The following is a 12,380-nucleotide window of genomic DNA, read 5'->3' on the forward strand; positions in this document are numbered from 1 at the left end:
TCAAACAGCCACGTCGACGTGCACCACGCAATGTACAGTCGTCACTCAGCGGGCTTACCCAACAATGTCTATCGCCCTGGACACGTCTGCCCTTCTCGGGCTCGATCGATTCTTCGGCCCATTCGACGCCCTGGCCATCGTGGCCCACGAGGGCACGCCGGCGGAATGGCGCGGTGCCTTCCGGAGGTGCGGCATTCGGTTGTTACAACCATTATAAAGTGTTTGTCACAATTTACTCCAAAGTTCAAACTGAATTATGAGGCTATCATTAGAAATAAACGTATCAACAGATCTGGGGTGGGTTCAAATTGCCGTCTTATGCATCCTTACTATTCACAGCACACTCGTCCTTGAATTATGTTAGGCAATAGTCGAAGATTGACTCTCCTCTACTCACTCCTAAACTTGATCTTATAATAGTCGTTGAAATCGTCAGCTGTCTCAAGCTAAGCAGATTGATGCAAAAATCTGCAGTCACAGATGTGAGACTTGGCCGGAGTAGTTCTTCTATAGTGAGTGGGCAGGAGATGAACTGCCTCTCAAACAGCCAGATCTTAAGGGTGTTTCCGGCCCCCTGGGAAACCAGTTGGCCATCTGAACTCTACAAAGACCAGCTTCGAACCGCATGCAGTCTTCGTCCGTGTCGACCATCAAGAACCAATCACTTGTCCACGCTTCCCCGGCAACCCTAAAGCAAAGAAGCACTCTATCAAGCTTACCATGTATCTGGGAGCCAATGATTGAACCAAGCTGGTTCGACCTTCCTGAAAAGCATATTGAGTTTATGCAACCACGCGGTATAATCCAATTGTCCCGGCGAGCCAAGTAGTGAACGTAGGTTAGGCAGCTTGCCGCCGCCGCCCTCCTCGATTATTCCATAGCGCCAAGGCATCAAACGAGTCAGTTACAAGACCCTGACTGGCCCTGCGATCCTTTTCGTTTCACTGTCGAAGCGGATCGGTGGCACTCGCACAGCATATAAGCTTTCTTCGTGAGGTGGTTCTCAAACCTTATCATGGCAGCATTTGGGGTTATGAACCTGCATATCCGACTGCAGTCTGCAGCTTGCAAATGATGGCGCTCGTCTTAAGTACTAGCGGGCATCCTTTCCACTCTACATAGTAAGGCTGCGTGCGCCATCGCATCTTCCATCCCGTCTCGCTGACGCCGCCGCTGCCGCTCGGTGTGTTCCTCCCGCATGATGCCTTCCCCAAGGTACGAACTATTACTGGCGCCATCGATTCACCGAAATTGACTTCTCGAATGAGAGATGGCCGGAGAGACGGGAACCATCTCGGTGTCACAGGTTCAGGCGATGGTTATGATAGCGTTCGCCGCGACCGCGTACTACAATACGATCGAGACCTTCTTTTCCATTTTCACGACGTTCAAGCGCCGGCGAGGGAGATATTTCTGGAGCATGGTCGTGTCTAATACCGGCATCAACATCAACGTGATTGCCTTCATTCTGCGCTACTTCGGCTACTACCAGAAGGCAATATTCGCATCAAGCATCATTATACCGATCGCCTGGTACTCGATGGTCACAGGTCAGGCCATCGTACTCTGGTCGAGACTGCACCTAGTTGTTCACAGCCAACGGAAGATCCGCTGGATATTGACAATGATCACTTTCAATGCCGTCACGATGCATATCCCGGAGACGGTAATCTTCTTTCTCGCCAACAACAGCCCCAAGCAATACGTAATGCCGTTCAAGATATACGAAAAGGTCGAGCTAGTCATCTTCACCATTCAGGAGACCATAATCGCATCGGTCTTTCTCTACGAAGGCTACAAGAGTCTCAAGCCGTTGAGCGCAATCAAACCCAAGGCTGTTACGAGTATGGTTCGGCACTTGGCATCACTGTTCGCTGTTGTCTTCATACTAGACACAGGTTTGATTATCCTGGAATACAGCGACAAATTCGAGATTCAGACAATGTGCAAGCCATTCGTTTACAGCGTTAAGCTCAAAGTCGAGTTCGTCGTGCTCAACAAGCTATTAGCGTTCACTCGAATGAGTGCCTGCGACTGTCGAGGCCCCGAGAGCATACCATCTGCCACGTTAGCTGACAGCAACAATCGCACAAACGTTGGGAATAACGGGGTGATGCTAGCACTTCCAACCATCGAGCAGACGAATGGATCGCTGTCTCCGCTATGGCAGACAGCTAGGAAGGACTATATCTTTGATGGACGCACGTCTCCGATGAGCACAAGAAGCAGAAGGCGGACGAGAGAAGACGACATGGAAATCAGCCCAGAAGAAGACAAAGCGACAGTTTCAATACGTGAGAAGCCGTTGATGACGGACGATAGCTAGTCTTGGCAGAAAAGGAACGAAAATTGCAGAAGATTACTACTCACCAAGGACTCTCTTTTCGGTCAGGATCATGCCAAGCTCCTCAATATCACCTATTCACATGCTTACGTGAAGTGTTATGTGCTACGTCCTTTACTCAAAGCGAATACCTAGATGATGGGGTAAAATTCCTTGACATCGCAACGTCATAGTGAGCAGCCGATGTCAACAAACAAAGTTAAAATAGGAAAAAAGAAAAGGGAGTTTGATTGCCTGCAGCTAGTCGAAACTATTCGATTCGTCTGAACCAGTGATCATGGACACCATTTAGGTACGGGGAAACAGATTCCTGAGCCTGCACCACTGTCGACAACAGTCAACATGAGTCATGTTTCGCCAAGGCTTTGGATAGCCGGATGACGAAAAGAGAATGATTACACACTACCTCAATGAATCTAGTCAGAATCAAAAGTTGTTCGGTTCACTATTCGCTGCCATTTGCTGCGTAAGAAGAGAAATTGTCACTTGCCGGACCCTTGAACCAAGAAGGGACTACTTTAGGTTTCCAAGAAAGCCACACATTTTACTCGACCACATGCGTAGAAGAACTCAAACCCGAATAATGACGAATCCAAAACGCGAGACCCCTCAGTATCAAACCCGAGCCACGTTTAAAGTTTACGAGTTGGAAACCAGAGGCAAGATCAGTGAAGTATTACTCGGGTCCGACGCTGACTAGAGCTTCGTCGAGAATGAGCAGCCTCACGGTCTCCCTCCACCACATACGACCATACCCATTGGAAAATTCGGGATCCCGTCCGCTCTCCCATAGACAAGCCAATGAGGGCCGGATTAGTAGTTGGGTCGGTGACGACCAGCGAATACCTGGTGTTGTATGTTTTTGGTGTTTTAACCATCGTTAGGACTGCCCAGCAAAGGCTTACGATCCAAGATAACCACATTCAAGCTTCGAACAACAAGTCGCACATCTCAAAGTCGGATGTCACATGAACGAGCATAACATTGTCGGTATGGGTTTTTCTAAAGGAAAATAGAAGTCGTCAGTGGAGAGTGCTTACATGTGTTTTTGAGTCTCCACTTACACTGTTTTTTGCGAACAACCAGACCGGCCTTGGCAGACGTAGTAATTCAGCGCCAGGCAATTGTTTCTTAGGCTCAACGGTGCCAGTGCTTAAAGAAAAAAAGAAAGCTATGTGGGAGGCGAACTATTAACACTCTGAGTATTTAGTATAGGCACAACAATAGTCATAGGAGTTGGGCAGGGTTTGGTGTGTTCATATACGGATGAAGATTCAGCACGACACTCACTAAATAGTTGGTAATCGAGAAGTAAGGGAAACGGTTTACTATCTGACCAAATGACTTGAATAGCTATTACATGTTGCTTCCATCCCATAAACCAAATGCTACCCAATGCCAATACCATCGTTAAGATATCACGGCTAATTACTAGTAGTACTATACAAGGAAACGATCACCGGTCAGGATTACCTTGCACCGCTGAAAGTCTCGCCGCCTGTCTCGAGATATTTCTTCTCCTGCGCAGTTGACTCCCTACCCATAGCCATGTTCCTATGCGGGTACCGTCCAAACTGCAAAATAATGTCGCGATGCTTCGTCTCAAAGTCACAATTCGTCTCCAGTAGATCTTTAGCCGCCTCCTTCTGCACCGCCAACACGCCCCAGCACTTACGCTGATCGTCGCTCCCGGCTTCCCCGTCATCAGCCATCAGCTCCTCAAAATCGACCTTCATCTGCTGATACTGCGCCACAGCAAAGTCATGCAGCGCCAGGTCCTCGGAGTGCATGAAGGGCAGATAGAACCACATGCGATAGGCCACACGGTACTTGATCCTGTTGTGAGTCGCGGCGCCGGCATTGATGGCGTGCTGTGCGAGTTCGCGCGCGACGGGATCGAAGAACTTGAAGACCGTCGACGACTCTGGGCCCCGGTAGATGTTTCGCGGGACTTGGTCTAAAAGGAGAACTAGGCCGAGCCACTGCAAAGGGGTGAATGGCCTCACAATTGTGAGAATATCTCTGGTGGTGATCTTGGCTGATTTCATGGCCTCCAAGACAGGGCGAAACTTCTTCCTGTAGACGCACATTAGCAAAGTCACGTAGCATGCAATCTGGTAGGTAACATTACACGCAAGCCTCATCAAAATCGACGTCGGAGTAGAACCATCGTCCCATCTGGCTCCTCTGGGGTAGAATATATGCCTCATCGGTCTTGAGATGCTTGAACCAGAACCGGCGGAGCTTCTCAAGCAGGTCAGACGTGAGAGTTTCCTTGAGCCGTGCCTTTGCGTGCGTCTTGCATGAATTTGACCGCGGCAGTCCCCCCATGGTCAACATCGGCATCATCTTGTCGTCAGTAGAAGAGTCGCGATGACTGGCAGAAGTATGGAAACCGCGTCGTCTCGTAAGCGTCGTCGTCGCTGTCGACGAGCCTGGCCGGTGGCATGTCGAGGGAAGGCTAGCACCACGACTCCTCACCGCCTGCGACGTTGAGTTATGCCACTGCTGCTGCTCCCACGGCATCACCCGCAACAGACGGCGGTCGACGCACCCCGCATTTCGAAGGGTGCGACTGATGGTCTGATGAGGAGACATGACAGCCACCTCTCACTTACAGGACGACAAAGGATGACCAATAGGCGGAGGGTGGTGCCACCGGAGCTGCACTGACGTCGTCTCGTCTGGTGTCTTTGCTGCCCTTTCGTTTCTGGGGGAGGTCTGGTCGGAAAGGGGGAAAGTCTGGACGCGTCGAAATGCGGGGGTTGTGCAGGCCGAGCGCCCCGTTGTGCAAGTCAGGGTCCCTCGCTTGCCATACACTAATGCAAAAACGAGCGAACTGGCGTTGTTGTCGCTGCTTTGCTTATGTTAGCGGCTGGATGGTGGCACAGGATCGATTGGATGGGGATGGGGCTTGGGGGCAGCACTTGATCCCACCAAGCACCCTACTACGTCGGAATCGGCATCATGGCGGAGGGGATCCAGGGCGTTGGAGGGCCGGTCGAGAACGGCCACACGTTGGATTGTGGCATAGATCAGAGATCGGCAGAGGTCAGACACGCCCGGTTCATCATGGCGTAGGGTTCCGTTCGCTCTGGACTCTGGAAAGACGAGTGTGGCCAAGCCGGAAGCTACATGGTGAGGGAAAGCTCAGAGTTAGAATTGACGTCAGTTGAGACTGCGCGTCTAAGAAATTGTTAGAGACAGAGAGCGAGAAAGGCGCACACTGCGGCGTTTAACCCAAACGCTGAGACCCGCCTACAAAAGCAGTGCAACACATCTCATTAAAGTACCGGCATGCCTCCCGTGGTTGCGCGAAAAGCTAGAATGGAGATGGCCTGGAATCGAGTTTCGAGATTATTGCAAGGTTGGACAAAAGCTTGGGTCCGGCTGCACAAGAAAATCCGGTACTATCATAAGAAACCCTATAAGCCGGTCGAGCAAACCTCGGCGTTCACGCCCTTCCCCACATTGACACCATGGAAGCTTATTGTTCGCGAGCTTCAAGAATGCAGTGAATCTGGTACGCTAAGACTCGCAGCCTGCGTTCCTCTTCTCCGGAAAGCACTAGATGACTTCAGCCGACGGGTAAAGAGATCTATTCCCACCTCGAGGTCAGCAGTCACACAACATACCCCCCAAAGTGCCGCCGAATCGTTCACGGGCCGCTGCTAGTGCCACCATCCCGAACCTTAACAGTTTGTTTTAACGATGATGTTCGAGATCCCGTCCGACTTTGAGATGGGTTTCTGGGATCATCTCAGTTGTCATTTGTTCTGGATAAATATCATCCTGGAGACCGGCATGGCCGGCTAAACAAGCGTTCATGTGTAATAGGGGGACGGACGAGCTGCCTCTTTGCCTCTAATACTGTTTTCCAAAGAAAAAAGAGGAACCGCCTTCTCGGCCGCAATGCCGGAGCATGCCCCTTGCGTAAATTGCGGAGAGCGTCGCAAGGATCATGCAACATCGGCCCCGGCTTGGTTCATTTACTCCCGACGATGCGGCCACTCAATCCAACTCCTGACCTAAACCCGACACGTCCATTGGCGGAACCCCACAGGTCCTCATCGGTCCATCACGGCCGGCCGCTCGTCGACCGTTTGGGAAAGATTTCCCAGGGGTTGGTGGTGAACCACACATGGGCACTTGTCACCCCAAAACCGGAAAACTCGTAAACCTCGCGCAACTGTACTAGGAAAGCACGAAAGCAACTTCTTGAAGTTCCCATCCGGTCCCAAGAATGCTACCCATGTGGGTCGACGTTAGTTTATTCTGGGCAAGGCGGTCCCATCGAGAAAACAAACCCCAGTTCCCATGCAACCGATGCCCAAATACCCATAGGAAACGGCACTTGAATCTCCGTTTTCCCCTGTCATCCCATCATCGGTTCCTGCTCTAGACCCAGAGAACCGATCGAGAAAGAATTAGATTGAAAAGGACGAGGTTCGTCCTCGCCCATCCTACAATGCTCTCTTTCCCTCCTCGCTCAGCCTCACCAGCCTCTCAGTTCATACTCCGACCACTACATTCGTTCTCTTGACCTTTTCTTGTACATATCAAAACCAATCTGTCAATATGGTTTCATTCACTTCTCTCTTCACGGCCTCTTTGGCCGTCGTCGGTGCCCTCGCTGCCCCCGCCACCGACAAGCCCATGACCACCGACCTCATCAAGCGCGCTTCGACCCCCTCCTCCCAGGGAACTAGCAACGGCTACTTCTACAGCTTCTGGACCGATGGCGCCTCCCCCGTCACCTACACCAACGGCGCTGCTGGCGCGTACAGCATTCAGTGGCAGTCTGGCGGCAACTTCGTCGGTGGAAAGGGCTGGAAGACTGGTGGTTCCAAGAGCATCAAGTACTCTGGTACCTGGTCCCCTGTCAACAACGGCAACAGCTACTTGACCGTCTACGGATGGACCAGAAACCCCGTAAGTCACACTCGTGAACACATGTTGCCGGATGAATGTAAGCAAATTCGCTAACACAATCCTTTGCAGCTCATTGAGTACTACATCGTCGAAAACCACGGCGAGTACAACCCTGGTAGCGCTGGCACCCTCAAGGGCCAGGTCACCTCCGACGGTTCCGTCTACAAGCTGTACGAGAGCACCCGTACCAACGCCCCGTCCATCGACGGCACCCAGACCTTCAAGCAGTTCTGGGCCATCCGCGAGAGCAAGCGCGTCGGCGGCACTGTCACCACCCAGAACTTCTTCAACGCCTGGAAGTACGCCGGCATGACCCTCGGTACCTCCTTCGACTACATGATCGTCGCCACCGAGGGCTACCAGTCCGCCGGCTCGGCCAGCATCAAGGTCGAGACCGCTGCTTAAATGCAGTAAACTTTCGTAACGAATGTGCTTTTGGTGAGGGCGATATTGAGGAAGCGAAGGGGCCTGGGGACGATCAAAGCGTGCAGTGTCGCGCACGTGGGCACTTCAGGGGTTGTTGGACGCACGGCGATCATGAAGGAAATTTGAGATGGCCTTCAGGCGGAGGGCGGGCCTTGCGGATGTTTAAAAAGGCAGAATTTCTTCAACTTGATCCCCTGAGATCCGATTGATGTCAACAATGAGAATCACCTATTCCCCATCAATCAATTTTCATGACGTGTCGGCCTCTCAAGCTCGAAGTTTTGCCACCCCAAGCAGAAACGATATTTAAATAGGGGGTTTGCCGGACTTCGTTTCGGTGTCGTGGCCGAGCACTATCGAAATCAAATATATTGAATTGAACCCACACAAGCAGCCAAATCTGTCGAACACCACATGCCCCCCAGGCGATGAGCCCAATCCGGCCGATGGGGACGCATCAGACCTTACCTTATTTCAAGTCCACCGCGTGGGCACACAGCCTCATTTTGAATTCTTAATGGCGAACAATTCTTCAACGCCAAAATTGCCCTTCATTTCAACCATTGGACCTAAAATCCCCCATAGCACCGACTTAGCCTACCAATTGCTGCCGACACAGACAACTTGTCTTCGAATGCCCCCGGCAACATGTGCTGTGAGAGCTGGCAGAGCTCCATTCTCATTTTGAAGGGTTCAAACAGTCCATTCACTGACTCATTCTCTAGTCTTCACAGACGCTGCCATACTTGACTCTTGAAAAAGTGTTCAAATTGCTGCTTAACACCTGGAGATGTGCAAAGATATCCAAACATCGACTGGGCAACGACTTCGTCAACGTAAAGTTTTTATGTGTCAGCCGCGAAGCTTGACGTATGTACTTACTAGTCGTTGCTAATATGGCCGAACACTTGGCGGTTGTGTCGTGGAGGGATACACATCGAAGGTAGTGCAGGTCATGATGGGATCTAGCTTTGAGAAACATAGGAGATCATATAAGGTAGATATCGGTAACCCAAACATCCTCCTTCGTGTGGACATCACCGATCTCGGACGCCAGAATCGGCTTTCTTTGTGTCATTTTGTAATGTTGTCAAGGATCCTTGGTATTCGTCGGCGATACGCCACCATCACACGATCTAATCAACTAAATCAAGCGAATTCCGGTTCCGAGTTGTGCGTTCTCTTATCTTTGTGGGGGTTCATTGACGCGTTCTGCCTCGGCGGAATCGTTCCGATGGCAACCTACACTTAGGTTTATCTTATCTCACTGTAAATTGACACCGATCCTCGACACATGGAGGTTAGAGAAAGTTCAAGTTGGTCATGGAGCTTAGGAAGGGGCAAATGATATCAGTGGGTCACAATACTTTGAGGGCTTACACTGGAGATAGTAGCTTAGATCCCCATGGCGTGTTTGAACGATTGAAGTGAGAGTTTTCGTGACAGAGACTCGGCAGACGAATTTGACGATAGGCACCCCTTAGTTCTAAGTAACGTACCACTCATGGCATCGTGGCCATCACAGCACAGCTGCAACCTTTCTTCATATTATGCAGACGCATTTTGAGAATGGCAAGCCATGAGGACAATATGATGCTGCTGATTACTCGACGACATGAGGTATTGAAGGTCTCATCTAGATCCTGTTGCGTCTGTAGTCCCATTCGGATCCCCATCGTTGCTGCTCTATTTTGTAGCACTTTCTCGACGAAATCTGCAAGGGTCTTGGAACGTGCAAAGTAAGTAGAGGACTGATGGGAGAGCCAAACGCTAGTATACATCGTAGTCGATATCCCAGTGCAGGCAATTCTGATGAAACGGAAGTGATCAGCAATGAGATTTCTGGTTCAGACATTCAGCTCACTGCATCGTCGACTTTCGCAAAGTCCAATACTGTAGTAACTTGGAAATGAAAATGTAACTGATGATTCTGATATCATGGGTCTCATGCTCTATCTAAAAACAGCGCTTTTCATAAAATACACAGACTGAGTGTTTATCCAATCAGCCCCTTTACAAGTTGCTCTTGATGGGAGCCTCTTTCTCGGCACAGCAGCTCTGGCTGCCCGAAGTCAACTGGGAGCCAATGTCCTTGTTTGAAGGCACATCAAGCGCAGGGTTTCCAGTGAAGAAATCAGAAGGCGTAATGTGCAGTTGAAGCATCTCAACGGGCCTAGAGTAATTATTAGTCATGTCTTCATTCACAGAAGAGATCTCAAGCAAAGCAAATACTCACATGACGGGCCAGTCCTCGATACGAGGGTTGTGTGTGAGACCGAACACGCTCCAGACGACCACGTCCTTGTTCAGGACATCCTCGTTCCTGTCAGCAGCATCCTTGACACCGCCGACCTCGAGCTTGCTCTGCAGGGTATACCGACCGCCCGCAAAAAGCTCGTGGTCCTTATACTTCGTAACCCAGAGGTGGTGACGCGCGAAAAGCGCACGCTTGGACTGCACGCTGTTGGGGTCTGCGAGCAGAAGCTGCGTGGGTGGCGGCGTGATCTTGTATCCGACGGGCTTGCCGCTGATGGGGTTCGGCTTGCTGAGGTTCTGAATCTTAAAGACGCGGTTATTCATCGGGGCGGCATCAAAGCCCGCCGACGTCGTAATGGGGGTCTGTTTGACCTCGTACAGGTTGCCGTTGGGGTTCGTTCGCTGGTCCATCTTGAGCGGCAGACTCTCCTCCTGCACGACTGTGTTTTCGTGGCCGTCGACGGAGGGGTCGATGCGCACGCAGAAGACGTGCTGGTGGTTCTGCGCCAAGGCACCTGGGCTGACGACGTTGCCCCAGGGGGCGGTCTTGCCGGGGTCGATGTTGACGACGGAGACGATACCTGTTGCGCGAGCCTCGACGACGATGCCGGCCGCTTGGTCGAACTTGAAGTTGAAGATGTACTCGTAGTTGGCGAGGGTGATGATGAACTGGATGACGAGCTCACGGCGACGGGTGACGACGGCACGACCGGTGCGCCAGTTGGTGTGCTTCCAGTTGATACCGTTGTCCTGCTCGTGAAGGCAGATGACGTTCTTCGTCTCAACGGCACTTCCCTTGGCGTCGGTAAGAACACCATCAAAGTACTGTTTACTTGTGTTAGTACACTGGCGTGACTATGAAGAGTAAGGGCTGAGACATACCTTGATGACACCGAGGCAGTCACAACCCAGGGTCAAGTTGTTGACTGCGTTGCCAAGACCACCATCACCAAAGTCAAAGGCTTGCTTGCGGTGGAAAGGTGGGCGAGGATCAGCATAGGGCACAGTCTACAGTACGAGTCTTGTTAGCGGGGGTTCATAGACTGGCATTGAGTAACAGTGTTTTCGTGACTTACCATGTCGCTCATGCTGAGACGGTACACGACAGGACGTCCATCATAGCGGACATCGTGAACAACAGCGCCCTCACGAGGGTTGAAGGTAACACGCATGCGCCACTTCTGCCACTCAATGAGGTTGCCATCCGTGATGGAGAAACTGGGACCCTCAGGCTGAACAACAGTCAAGGGCTTCAAGTCCTTGCGCGTGCCGTTAGGCAACAGCTCAGGCACGTACTCGCTCTCCTGGCAGTGGTCGACAATAGTGGGCTTATGGGTCTTGCCCTGGAGGGAGTCACCCTTGCCGCCGGTAGCCAGCTCGTCGATACGCACGATCTCCTTGGTGTGCGCATCCATGACGGGGATGAGTGGAAGGGGGTAGGCGTAGAAGTTGGAGTCCGGGTTTCCGCTCTTCGTGTCCCGGGCGAAGATCAGGGCCTGGAAGAAGCGGCTGTCCCCGTCCGCGGCATCGGGTGCGCCATAGGGCCACGGCTCGACGACGACCTCGAAGCCCTCTGGTAGCTGGAGCTCTGCGATCTTCTCCTTGAAGAGCGGGGAACGCTCGACAGCTTCGGCGAGGGTCTCGAACTCATAGCTTAGCACGTATGCATGTTAGCGCTACGGAACTCAGTGGAAACTTGGGGGCGGGTGTGTCGAGGGCTCGACATACACAGTCAGACTTGCTTGGTGCTCAGAACCAATGATCTTCTGGTCAACGATCTTTCCCAGGCCCAAGTCCACAATAGACTCGGTGTACTGGGCTTTGCTGGCGCCGCCAATGACATCGTAGAAGGCTTGTGCGCATCTCGCCGGTCTCGGTGAGGAGGCTGTGAGTTTATCAGAGTGCTCGAGCTCCAGGAACTTGGTCACATCTGCTTTTGGCGGCTCCCACAGGTAGATCACTCTGAAGTCCAAGACTGATCCGCCATGCGCCGCAAGAACAATGTCTCGTGCCCGGTTGGTCTCTTCCGGAGACAAGGCGGACAGGGGGTGCGGAATGGGTGCCATTGTGGGAGAGGAGGTCGAGTAAGGAAGGTCGGAACAAGGGAGGGAGGGGTGCTGAAGAGGTGTGTGGCCGGAAGTGGTTGACAGGGTGGTTTTCGAGACTGAGCAAGATAGTGTCTTTATGAAGAATTCAGACAACTTTCGGAACCACCTATAAGAGGCTTACAATTGGGTTTTGTTGATAGTGATACTGTGATAGAGATGAACAGATGTTACGTCGAAAGTCTGGCTCATTAAATGAGACGAGACGCTTTGTCTGTTAACGCCCTCGGAAGACTTTCCGAGCACACGCTTAGGTGTACAACACGGAAACCGCTCGGAAAGACGGAACGCCACCGAGTCAAGACAACGCCCCCATC

General features: G+C 51.8%; 5 protein-coding genes across 5 annotated transcripts; 3 read left to right on the forward strand and 2 right to left on the reverse strand.

The window, feature by feature from the left end:
- The first annotated feature begins 1,114 nt into the window (after positions 1-1,114).
- BDP55DRAFT_653915 (uncharacterized protein) lies at positions 1,115-2,368 on the forward strand. Its single transcript, XM_060574227.1, has one exon. It carries the CDS (start codon positions 1,271-1,273, stop codon positions 2,324-2,326), a length of 1,056 nt encoding a protein of 351 aa, XP_060432722.1. The 5' UTR covers positions 1,115-1,270; the 3' UTR covers positions 2,327-2,368.
- A 736-nt stretch (positions 2,369-3,104) lies between these two features.
- Positions 3,105-3,491, forward strand: BDP55DRAFT_653916 (uncharacterized protein). The gene has a single exon (XM_060574228.1). It carries the CDS (start codon positions 3,146-3,148, stop codon positions 3,314-3,316), a length of 171 nt encoding a protein of 56 aa, XP_060432723.1. The 5' UTR covers positions 3,105-3,145; the 3' UTR covers positions 3,317-3,491.
- A 165-nt stretch (positions 3,492-3,656) lies between these two features.
- Positions 3,657-4,497, reverse strand: BDP55DRAFT_653918 (uncharacterized protein). The gene has a single exon (XM_060574229.1). The coding sequence runs from the start codon at positions 4,486-4,488 to the stop codon at positions 3,814-3,816; it is 675 nt and encodes a 224-aa protein (XP_060432724.1). The 5' UTR covers positions 4,489-4,497; the 3' UTR covers positions 3,657-3,813.
- A 2,425-nt stretch (positions 4,498-6,922) lies between these two features.
- Positions 6,923-7,681, forward strand: BDP55DRAFT_725863 (family 11 glycosyl hydrolase; the record flags this gene model as incomplete). The annotated part of the gene is made up of 2 exons (XM_060579059.1): positions 6,923-7,276; positions 7,346-7,681. 2 exons carry the CDS (start codon positions 6,923-6,925, stop codon positions 7,679-7,681), a joined length of 690 nt encoding a protein of 229 aa, XP_060432725.1.
- Positions 7,682-9,715: 2,034 nt separating this feature from the next.
- BDP55DRAFT_691801 (copper amine oxidase) lies at positions 9,716-12,024 on the reverse strand (the record flags this gene model as incomplete). The annotated part of the gene is made up of 5 exons (XM_060577030.1): positions 9,716-9,875; positions 9,939-10,783; positions 10,841-10,966; positions 11,035-11,611; positions 11,687-12,024. 5 exons carry the CDS (start codon positions 12,022-12,024, stop codon positions 9,716-9,718), a joined length of 2,046 nt encoding a protein of 681 aa, XP_060432726.1.
- Between the last annotated feature and the right edge of the window lie 356 nt (positions 12,025-12,380).

Source organism: Colletotrichum godetiae, assembly GCF_030913485.1.
Source record: "Colletotrichum godetiae strain CBS 193.32 chromosome Unknown BDP55scaffold_9, whole genome shotgun sequence".
NCBI lineage: Eukaryota > Fungi > Ascomycota > Sordariomycetes > Glomerellales > Glomerellaceae > Colletotrichum > Colletotrichum godetiae.

Excerpts from the sequence above, each read along its gene's own strand:
- BDP55DRAFT_653918 (XM_060574229.1), bottom strand. The coding sequence starts at position 4,488 with ATGAGGCTTGCGTGTAATGTTACCTACCAGATTGCATGCTACGTGACT.
- BDP55DRAFT_653916 (XM_060574228.1), top strand. The coding sequence starts at position 3,146 with ATGAGGGCCGGATTAGTAGTTGGGTCGGTGACGACCAGCGAATACCTG.
- BDP55DRAFT_653915 (XM_060574227.1), top strand. The coding sequence starts at position 1,271 with ATGGCCGGAGAGACGGGAACCATCTCGGTGTCACAGGTTCAGGCGATG.